At 47.4% G+C, this 11,395-nt stretch overlaps 1 protein-coding gene across 1 annotated transcript in view; it reads left to right on the top strand.

Moving 5' to 3' along the window:
* The first annotated feature begins 247 nt into the window (after positions 1 to 247).
* PARD6G (par-6 family cell polarity regulator gamma) overlaps positions 248 to 11,395 on the top strand; it is a 63,464-nt gene continuing 52,316 nt past the window's right edge. Inside the window, exon 1 of the mRNA XM_063164833.1 lies at positions 248 to 354. Within this exon, the coding sequence (XP_063020903.1) occupies positions 283 to 354 (72 nt within the window). The 5' untranslated portion in view covers positions 248 to 282. The remainder of the gene's footprint in view (positions 355 to 11,395) is intronic.

Below are 11,395 nucleotides of genomic sequence, written 5' to 3'. Positions count from 1 at the left end.
GTGAGGGGCGTGTCCGGGGCGTGTCCGGGGCTGTGAGGGGCGTGTCCGGGGGCGTGTCCGAGGGCGTGTCCCGCCGGGCCCAGGCGCCCGCCCGCCGCCGGCCCAGCCGGAGCGCGAGCCCCGCGCGGATCCCTGCGGCCGCCGCCGCTGCCGTTGGCGCGCGCGCGCCGGGAACAAAGTGGCCGCGGCGGGAGCGGAGCGCGGCGCGAGCGGGGCCGGCGGCTCGTGTGAGGCGGTGGCGGCGGCGGCGGCGCGGGAAGGGGAGGCAGCGGGGCCGGGAAGATGAACCGGAGTTTCAACAAATCTCAGACTCTGCGGTATCTGGAGTGCAGCGCGGTGGAAGTGAAGAGTAAGGTGAGCGGACCGCGGCGCGGCCTCGGCCGGGAGCGCCCCTGCCCGGCGGTGCTCTCGAAAATGAATGGAACCCCCCGCCCCCTTCCCCCGTGTGTGCCTTCCCCGCCCGGTACGGCCGGAGCCGAGTCCCGGGCTCAGCCCGCAGAGCGGGGACGGGCTGGCGGCGGGCGGCGGAGAGGCGGGATCGGCGCTCCGGGCGCAGCTCCCGGCGAGCCGCCCCTGCCCCGCCGAGGCGGCGGCGCGACCGCGACCCTTCCCCGCCCGCCGCTCCCGCTCCGTCTTTTGTTTCGCCGCGGGGACTCCGGCCGTAACTTCGCGGGGCGGCTCGGGAGGCGCCGCCGGCCTCGCCTGGCGGGCGGGATGGGGCTCGGCCCGGGGGCACCGGGAGGCGCGGCCGCGGTGCCGCTCCCGCCCCAGCGCTCCGACCGGCTCCCGCTAGGCGGGATGGGCGCACCGACGCGTTCTGAGGAGAGGAGCACCGGGAGGGAGAAGGGCCGGGTCCCCCCGCCGGTGCTGCCGTAGGTGCGAGCCGCAGGAGCCAGAGGGAGACCTGCCAGAGGGAATCCTCCCGCTCCTGCGGCGGCTGTGCCGGGATGCCGGGACCGGCGGCAGCCTGTGCCCGCTGGTGGGGCTGGGCAGGAGCCGGGATCGGCCTGGCTGCCGGAGCTGCCCGCCCTAAGGATGGTGTCGGGGGCTGTGCCTGACCTTGGTCGTGCTCAGCTCCGGTCGAGAGACTCTGGTCTCTCGGCTGAACCAGCACATCACAATCTTGCCTCTGAGGGCGAAAATTAGTAGCATTTAAGCAAAACTGAGAAATCTCCCCCAAAGCCCGTGTTTTATACACGTAATACAGGCAAGGTGTAAGTAATGCATAAGTTGAAAAGAGTATGGATAACGCTAACCTTTCCCGGAGTCCCTGATCACCTGCTGAGGTGGTGTTGGAGGTGATGTCCTTGGGACTCTCTGCTTGGTGCTGCTCATTTTTGTCCATTTTTGCTGTTAAAATTTGTGTTCAGATCAAATGGCCTTGAGCAGCATATGGAGCAGAGATGGCTTCAGTGGGAGAAGTACCTTGTATCCAAGGGAACCTCCAGTCATTTCTAAACATGGCACCTGAAATGCAGGTTCAGGCCCTTATTTCCTAATCGATTGTTGTCCCTTGAAAGGGCTCAACTGGCCTAGAAAGTTCCATTTTGCTTCCATAGCTGGAAAGCTTTGGTTCAGCTTGTACTTGTTCTAAGATGTAACCCACCCACAACATTCCTTGTGGCTCCCAAATGCTCCAGATCCCGTCTTCTGAATTATACCCCTTACATTCTATGAGTGTTAAACTAAAGCCTTGACCACATGCAAGAATTTTTAAGTTCATCCTCTCTCTTCTACTTCAATGCTGCCATAGCTTGAGTTTGTTCTATTAACTGTTAGAAAGCAACCTGAAAATAAAGAGCTCGTAGCTTCCCTTACAGCTGCAGGAATTCTGTAAGTGAATCCTACCTGGTTCTATAGACACAGAGTGATGTGCAGGGAGATTGTAAGCCTAGGTATGATTGAGGATTTTTAGAGGGAAGGAAAATAAACTTACATGGGTGGGACTGAAGGCCTTCTGTAGCTCAGGGCTGTCACTGCTGGTGGCCCAGAAATTAAATGGAGAACTCTGCTGCATTGTAAGAAAACTTGAAATAGAAGCTAAATTGAAAATGCCCTGTTGAGGGCCTACACCCAGCGATGATCTGTGACCCTGCAGCATGTGTCAGTGGAAGCTGTGCTGTTGAATTTCCTGGTGCTGGTGAGTTTTACTGTTAGCATGACTTGGGCACAATAACAGCCGGGCTGTTGATGTAGCTGGCTGTCGGTGCTGACATTGCAAGATGGTTTTATTTTGCCCGTAAAGCTCACAGCCTCCCTCTCACAGAGTTACTCTTCAGTGATCTGAAGGAGGTCCAGTGAAAAGCTCTGGCCAATGGTACCTGGCAAGGTGCTGTATGAAAACCTGATAACTCTTACAAAAACACGGTGCTCTTACAGGGTGGGTTGTGATGCTGGCAGCCTTGTCCCTGTGGATCACTGTGTTGTTGTCCTGTAATGAACTAGAAATACAGAGTTGAGATTTTTTTGTCTGCATGGACTATCTGAGGCTGGGTGAACAAAATGGTTCAGTAATGCTACTTTTGGTAGCCCTACATAGCCAACCTTTTAAACACTTAGTTGCTTGTGTTTTGTAAGTATGAGGCCTGCCTGGGCTTGCCGGAGAACTTGAAAGTTGAGTCTGAGAACTCATGATTTTGCAGCTATCGCCCGGGAGCACGGGCTGCCAGGTGAGCGGAGGTGGGTGCAGCTCAGCCTCTGCGCCAGGGCATGCTGCTGGCCCGGGATCAAGGGATTCTTGGTGGCTTTTCAAAGGCTGGGGAAGTGGCAGTCTGTGGGCAGGTGGAATCCCTTTTAGCAGAAGAGCTGAGTGTGAGAGAGTGCTGCTTTTAAACAGTGGTGTGAAATAGCTTTTCTCCTCTGAAGAGTGAGTTTGATCCGAAGGAGCTCTGGGAAAAAAAAAATGGTTGTGGGGTGTTGGATGGGAGATAGTTTGCAGATGCTGGGGTTTTGATATCCCTGCCTCTGTTATGATAACCAGGTGGTTCCTTCCTTAAGGATAAACCAGCATCCTGCTGGTGTCTTGCATTAGTCACAATTCAAAAATGGCTCCTGTGAAATCTGATTTTTCTGGATTTTCCCAATTTCTTTCATTTTCTCCAAAAAACAAGTTCTTGAAAGTCAGTTTGTGCCCTTGATTATTGAAAGAGGAGAGTTTGTCAGTGCTAAGTACTATGCTGGGTAAGCTATTTCTCTGGAAATCCCCAAGTATCCTTAAGTTATAAGGTTCTTGATGTGTGCCAGAGGTTTGTTAAAAACAAGGAGTGTGTGTATCCGTGTGTTGGAAGGGGTGGGGGGGGAGGGAGGAGGAGAAGGAGGGAGCATCTTGATGGCTGAACTCATTCCAGTTTTCAACATCCTTCTTGTGCCATTGGGCCAAAACCTATAGTCAGTATTCCTCTTTTTCTGTCCAGTGTGCCTGTGAGGTTTGTGGGTGATTGGATTTCTGCGGGTCTGAACCAGCCTGTAGCTCTGCTGAACCTAGCCTGACCCATCACCCCTGCTGGGAACATGGCCCAGAGCATGCTTCAGCTCACCATTCTTGTGTCCATGGATTTTTCATGTCTGTGACTTCGTGGGGGGACACTGGCAGTGATCTATTCCCCGACTCTGTCATTGCAGAAGGATGAGCTTTGTGGCACTTCCCTGTACCTTTTTGTGTGTGCCAGGTCACTTTTCTCTGGGTGACTGTAAGGTACTACAAAAGCTTAATGGGGTCTCTGTGCTGCAGCAAATGCTGAAGGGGAAAACCCTCTGCCATCTGTGCACACCTCTGCTTCAGACACGGCAGTGGTGGAAATTGCTGCAGTTGTCTTTTTTAAGAAGTTCCCTTCTGTCCAGCTCCCTGCTTTTTTCCCTTGTCACCCTCATCCTCAGAGAGCTGGCCCTAAAATCAAAACACTTAAAAGCTTATTGCTAGATAGAAAAGGGGAAGGGTAAAGAAAAACCTGCTTAGAAGTTGGCACATGTCATAAGAAAATATTAATTGAATTGTAATTATACCTTAGCCCTTCTATCCCATCTTTCATGACAAAATAAATTAGAAGCTCTGTTCTTATCTAGGTGTTGTCTCTGTAGCTCAGGATTAATGTTTCAGCCCTTTTAGACAGGATCTGAAAACACATTAGCTTGCTGGCTTAGAACAACTGTGTATTCTCATGTGTCCAGTACTCACTGGCTCCTTTTCTCTGTTGGGTGACAAGTGAAGTATCTGTCCCCTCTCAAGAAACTGCCTCTAATCTCTGAAAAGGTTTCCAGATGACCCTTTCTCTCCCCCTTTTTCCCTTTTACCAAGAGCTCCAGTGCCTGCAGTGTGTGGGGCTTTTTGTGTTTGTTTTGTTTGGGATCTTGTGGCCACAGGCAGAGTTCTTAACCTATTTTTCATTTTCTGTCTTTAGCTTTACAGAGAGGTTACAGGCTTCTTTGCCCATGAATATAAGCCTATAGGAGAACAAATGCTTTTAAAGTAGGAATTCCTACATTAATGGTGGAAGTTCTCTTGAATTCTAACTCCATGTAGCCAATCTTCTTTTGTCTTGCTCAGAGTGAAAGGAGATTTTATTTTTTTCTTCCTTTGAATACTGTATGCAGTTTTTCAAATGGGAGGGTAACTACCAGCCCAAATGTGTATTTCTTTTCCAATCTCTTATAAATTTTGGAATAGTAGAAGTATAAGATTGCCCCGGGCCTTTAAATGATAGCTTGGAATTGTTTGTGAAAGTGTGTTTGGTTTTTTTTTTTTACTTTGAAACTGTCAGGTCCATGTTTCTGGCTTAAAAGCATCAGAGTACTGTTTTTCTGTTACTACTATATGAACTCCTGTGAACTGTATGTACTAGTAAGAACTAATTTTCATGATTTCAAAGTTGGCTAAATGTGCTTATCGTTCCCTGATAAAAGTGCTGTGCAGAAGAACCCTTTGTTGTTGATGAGCCCTCTCGGACAATGGAACTTTTGATAGTGGCTGGGGTTTGTAAAAGCACAGCTACCTGACTCACGTGCTGACTGTCACATTTCTGCCTTACTAATGGTGTCATGTTTCCTTGCATTGCAAACTGATTTACAAATTAACAATAACGTGACTAACATCCTACTGCTATAAACAAACCCATTAAGATAAATAGAACCAGTTAATTGTAACCATATTTTTAATACTCTCTTTTCCTATCCTGTTTTGACTTTCATTGAATGTTGATGTTTAGATGGGTGCTGCAAATGGATTATCAATACATTTTCAATCATTTTCTGATATGTCCTGAGTAGACATGATACTGCTACGGTGTTCAAAAAGCATGTTTGGAGCTGTGCTCCATGCTCTTACGAAGTCACTCACAGCTGAAAGACTGTTTCGGTCTGAGGCATGGGTAGCAGTCAGTGTTGTAGCAAGCCTGCCCAGCTGGTAGATACATGTAGCATTCAAACAGTTTGTGGGTGCTTTGTTCCCCCCTTCTTAGAAGAAGTGTGCCTGTGCTGTTCCATAAAGATTGATGGTTTAAACCTTCTGCATCTTCCTCCCTGCCAAAGTTGCTGGTGTTGCATGGCTGTTGCTGGACATGACTGTTCAGCTATGGCAGTGTATGTACACACACTGTGTATTTGAAATGTATAAAGTGTAGCATCAAGCAGTGTTAAAACTGCAGCAATAGCAGAAAGAGCAAGCTTACTTTTAATAGCCCCCTCTAAAGAGATTTTAAAGGTCTGGTTCTGCACTGTCTGGTGTTAACTGACAGAGGTCTGCAAATTGTGTTTTCCAGCCTTGTGTACTTTGATTTCACTATAACCCTGAAGCTGTACAGGCCTTCTGAAGTTTTAAGAAAAGTTTTCCCTGTGTAGCACGCATCAAAATAAATCAAAAACCAGCGCTCTTAAAATGCTACAGAATCTTAAAACAGACTTTAAGTCTGCTTAAAGATTTTAAGCAGTACTTTAAATTCTTCCAAGTTAAAGTCATACTTTTCATACCTGGCATAAAACTAAAATAAGTGTAGTAAAAAGCCCTGTAACCATCTGATTTAATTTCTGTTTTTGAGCTTGAAAACATATTTGATTATATGCAAACCAAATGTGGCACGGACTCAGAAAACCGCAGTGCTTCCCCCTCTCAAATAAAGACAGTGTGCCACAGTAATAGCAACTTGAGACAGTCTGGATTGTTGCAAAACGTGTCAAGAGAAAGAGACTGTAAACATTAATCTCTTAAGAAGTGTTGCCTCTGTTCCTTTCCCTCCCAATTTGCTGGGCTTTTCACAGCAGGTATTGTGCTTATTCTGATGTGCTAAATAGCACCTACTAAACTCCTGGTTCCTCTCTCATTACAAACAAATGTTTGTTCTTCATAGTAGGATAGCTTTCTGAAGTGGTCATAGCTAGTAACCCTAAGTCTGTCTGCTAGGTGCCATGAGAGAAAGTGAGCACAGCTTTCAGCTGAGCCACAGCAGCAGGTCCTGTGCGTGCTTGCTGCCCTTCACAGACAAGAGGCCAAACCTCTCAGCTGAAGAGTGTGGCACAAACTTGGGATAGTTCTTGGGATAGCATCTTGGGATAGTTCTGTTCAGGTGACAGCTGCAATGAGCACCTGCACAGTGTAGCTCACTTCTCTGACCTGTACCTTGGCACCGTGGGAGCAGTGGTGCCTCCAGGAGATACAGGGAAGGCTAGAACACTGCTTGGAGCTACCTGGTGTCACAGAGCATGGTGTGGTAGAGGACATGCTCTGGTGCTCAGGTCTGATGTAGTTTCAGGTCTGTCTTGTCACAGAAAGATGGTAGTTCCTCCAACAACGTTCCTGAAGCAAGTATATTGGTATGGGCTTGGGTGCCAGCTGTGCTAACTGGGTGGATGGCGCTGCCCTGAAAGCTGCCATCTTATGTTCCAGTATTCCCATGCTTTCCCATTCTTGATCTTGCCTCCAGCAGGATCTCTCCTGTTTGTAATACTTTTTATCTATTAACTTGGGAATTTCTGATCTGCTTAAAACTTCGTCCAGCCAGTCTGTCTTATGTGAGTAGTCTTCTCAAATTTAGTCTCGCCGCACTGAAACATCCTAAAGGACACTGAACAATGGACCTTTCAACTTTAAAGAGCACCTCAGAAAATTAAACGTTGTTTACAGCCAAGTCAGAAAGGAATGTCTCCTGTGTGAGGTTAAAATACCTGTGGAGGCTCTGTCTAACAGGCTCCAGGACGAGCCACCTCCAAGGAGTACTTCAGAGGTGCAATTAATAGTGCCTTCCTCTGTAGTCCCTTATCATTCCCTTTCTGAGAGACTTTGTGTGCACTTAATCTGAACTTTTAGGAACCAAGAAAGGTTTTCCAAGGATTCACTGCTTGTCTCTAATGACCTTTACAATGGCAGGCCGTGAGTTACAAGATGAAATGTACCTTGGGAGATGTTGCCTTCCTCTAAGTGAAGGCAAAATCTCCCTGTACAGATGTATTCCCATTGGAAATTCCTGAATTCAAGCAGAAATGGCTGGTGAGGTGCACCAGCCCCAGGGCCACCCAGCCTTGTGCCATCCCTGCTGCTTCCACCCTGCACAGCTGTTCCCAGTCCCCCTTCAGGTCTGGCCAGGGGTGTGCGTGCATCTGCATCAAATTACTTCTCTGCAGCTGTTGCTGGCACTGAGCTCATGGGGAAGCCTCTGGCGGCAGCTAAAAGGGTCTTAAATAAGTTTGCAACCAGCCAGAGCCCTTACTGGTTGCAGGTTTCCTGTATCCATGTGGATACCTCTCAGTAAGTGTTCTGAAAGTGGTTTGCTCTCGCAGGAGACCTGGAGTAGGGCAGGGCTGCCTTTCTGCAGGAAGCTGTGCTGTTGACCAGACCTGGTTGCTTTGTCCCTCTGGGTGGCAAGGTGCCAAATCTTCCTTTTCTCCCTCATGCTGATGGTGACCACGGCTGTATGCATCCTGTGCTGTGTTTGTGCTTAAGCCCTGTGGTGTGATAGAGTGTGTGTTGCACAGGACCATCTCGGTCTGCATCATTTGCAAACAGACTTTGGTTTGTTCCCAGAGAGGCAGGGAACTGGAATTAAAAAAGTAAGATACTTGCTTTTGGAAAGGTAGACTTGTCACTTAAATCACAGATTTATTTTAAAGGCTTTGTTTTCCTGCAAACAATTGTTTCTTGAAGGAGGGTGGCACTAGGGATTTAAATCTCAGGAGGTGAGGCAGTGAGGAGGGCTGGCAGTGTGCTGCTTGGAGGCAGCACTGACAGGGATGGTAGGGAGAAAGCAGCTACATGGGTGGCCTGATAGGAGAGGAACTGCTGGAGCAGGGCTGGCAAAGAAGGGGATGGTGGTTCCAAACAAACAGGCTGAAAAAATTGTTTTTGTGGATAACTATTTTCACAGACTGCCATGCGGTAGTGAGGCTAAATAAGCAGTGTAGTGGTCTAGTTCTCATAAGTTGTGAAATAAGGTGAGGCAGAGGAAAGGGTAACTTTGGCTTCAAGTTGCCTTTGAGCTGACAGCCAAGCACGTGAGACTGAATGCAAGGTGCATCTCAGGAGCAGAAGGTGGTCTGAGGGTGATGGGAGCAGAGAGAGGATTTCTCTTCCAAGTAGATGCAGAAGAGAGAAAAGTGTTGTCCTGAGCTGAGCCTTACAGACCCCTGGGGAGGGCTGAAGGAGTTACAAAGGTTGTTCTTTAAACAAACAGAGATGTGAAACATTGTGTCAGAGAAGCAGGAAAAAGAAGGGGAGCCGCTGACTTTCTTCGGTAAGAGAAACTGTTGTAAGCATTTAAGATATTAAAGCATGGCTGTGTTTCTCTGGGAGAGTAAAAGGAGTGAATAGAAGGAGGAAAGGTAGAAGCCTGGCATGATGTCAATCAGGAAATAAGTTTGGGGCTGAAGCTAGTGAAACTGTGTCCCTGATGGGATTTTCTGTGAAGGGCAAACAGAATAGAAGCTGTCTTGCTCTTTTGCTCTTGTGACTCTCTCTTGAAAGAAATAGCAAGATCTGAGAGGAAAAGCTCACACTTTCCACTAGGTTGATCATTTTAGTGAAACAGAGCTGCTCTGAAGCAAGCCCTTGAAGAGAAAACTTGTTGCAGAGAGCATCTGCTTGCTTGGTGGCTTCTTGCCACTAGTGACAGCCACTCTGAGGCTAGGAGCAGAGCCAGAGAATGCTGTGTGAGCTGGGAAAGGTGGAACTGGGGCAGAAAAAGGGAACAAAGACACAGAGGCATGAATGTGACAGCAGAGCTCTGAAGTCCCAGGTGAAGTCAGCAAGCACAAAACCATTTACATTTCCCTCCTCCTCTTTCTTGTCCTCTGCTCATTCTCTCTGATAAAGCATGCCTGATTAGGTCTTGCCAGTTTTGCAAATCTCAGATGTAAGCAGAAATTAGAGTCTATGCAAGGATGAAAGTGTTTAGTTTTCTTTCTGTTCTTGATTTTTTTTACTTCATGAGAGAAGTAGGTGGGTAATGTAACTCATGTTTATTGCTAAATGTTGCTCTTTGATGTCTTCTTATTACAATAGCCTGATTTCAAAGTCAGCAATAAACTAGAGGGATGGCACCTCATAAACATAGGGCTTCATTTTTGGCCCTGTAAACATCTTGAAACTTAAAATTTAAAGGAAAAAAAAAAAAAAGACTTGCCCTCTTTTGCTTGCAAATAACTCATTCATTTCACAAAACAACAGCTCTCTAAGTAAACAAACCTCAAAATCCTGCTCCCTCATCTCCTCTGACCTCTTGTACCCTTTAGCCAGAAAAAAAAAGCCAAAGAAAGCAGTTGATTGCTCTTGATCAGCCTGTGTAAGTTTTGATTAGCTAGCTGGGTCTTCCTTCTTCTTTAACACAACTTTTATCAGAACATTTTTCTGGGCATCTGTTTTTGTTTGGGGCTCCTGCCTGATGTGTTGCATTTTGTGGGTGCTTTTTGTCATCAAACTGCAGGCAACAAATTGGTTGATTGGCTGATACTTTGAGGAACTTGGGGCAGAGGTTATTTTTGTGAAACAAAATGTACAGGTTTTTCTGAGTTGTTTTTTTCAGTCATAATAAGCTCTGTCAGACTAAATTCTTTGAAGTTCCCTCCATTCCTCCTGTCCTCTGACTTCTGTAATACTGGATGCAGTATTTGCATTAGTTAAATAGACCTGAGTAATTTACTTCATTATGGAAAACTAATCTGCTTGTTAAAACTGTTAGTTTATCAAATAGTGAAATGCAGTATTGTTCTGGCAGAGACTTTGCTGGCAGACACAGTCCTTGTGTATCTTTCAGTGAAGGGATATGATAAGATGAACTTTGTGGCTTAGAGAAGCAGATCAGTAGTTTTGACTATCAGAACTTGTAGTTTCTGTAAGATACACGGTGGATGTTATCTTGAAGTCCTGGCTGAATACAATGCAGAGCACCCAGTCTCCAAGCTGAGTGGCACTGCAAACCCCATTATTACTGTGATACTCTCAATCAGCCTCATTAGGAATGGTGAATGAGCTGAAGCAGATTTTCCCCTCTTCTGAAAAGACCTGCTGACAGTGGTTGCTGCCTGTGTATATGCACAGGGTGAATAAATCAGCTAAACTATTACTACAGTAATACTAACTTTTAAACAAAAAGAAAGTAATTCTCATTATCTGCTTAAATCTCTTGATTCTTCCCTTCTGCTCTACAGAACCACCTTCTAGCTCCCTTGCCTTAAAAAGCTGGGTCATGCAGAAAGCACAAGTGAAATCTTTTGCATTTGTTTACTATTGTGCTATTCCCAGGCAAATGAAATTGACTCTTGGGCTTTCCTCAGGCTGAACATGTGAACAAGTCAATTTGACTGGACAGCATTCCTGTCAGACCTCAGTGCCCCAAGCCTGCCATGGCATTCCCACATGTCAGGCTCCACTGATCAGTAGTTTCCAGTGTGCCTGCAGGGGCTAGGCTGGGAGGCCTGGCCCTTTTGCCAGCTGTCTTCTCTTGGGACAGCTTAAGCTGAGCTTTGGGTCATACCAGCCAAGTGTAAGGAACCATCCTTGGTTCTCTCCTGTGTCCTTTTCCATGCCACTTTCCTGCTGGGAGCAGTGTCCTGAGCTCTGCCTCAGCTGTGTTGGGCAGAGCAGGATGGGTTCCCTCAGCAGCCCATGGGTCCAGGGGGTTTGTGGGGTGGGTGTTGTGCTGCCTGGGGTGAGACTGCACAGCAGCTGCTTCCTCCACAGTACCATGTGTACTAATGGTCCTGAACAAGCTGTCCAGTAAACAAATGGTTACTGGGACTGGCATCTGAGTGCCCTGGCTTTTTGGCTAAGGGAATCCCAAGGAATCCCACGTTCCTGTTCAGGTGTGCAGAACAGTAGATGCAGCTCTAAGCAAAACCTAAAAAGGTCCTGTTCCTTCCCCTTCAGTTTATCATGTGGATAGGCGCTAAACTTGGCACTTGAAGATGGCTTTTTCTA

This window comes from Melospiza melodia, chromosome 1, assembly GCF_035770615.1.
Source record: "Melospiza melodia melodia isolate bMelMel2 chromosome 1, bMelMel2.pri, whole genome shotgun sequence".
In the NCBI taxonomy this organism is placed as follows: Eukaryota; Metazoa; Chordata; class Aves; order Passeriformes; family Passerellidae; genus Melospiza; species Melospiza melodia.
Note: the sequence above shows the minus strand (reverse complement) of the source record. Positions and strands in the feature narration are given on the sequence as shown.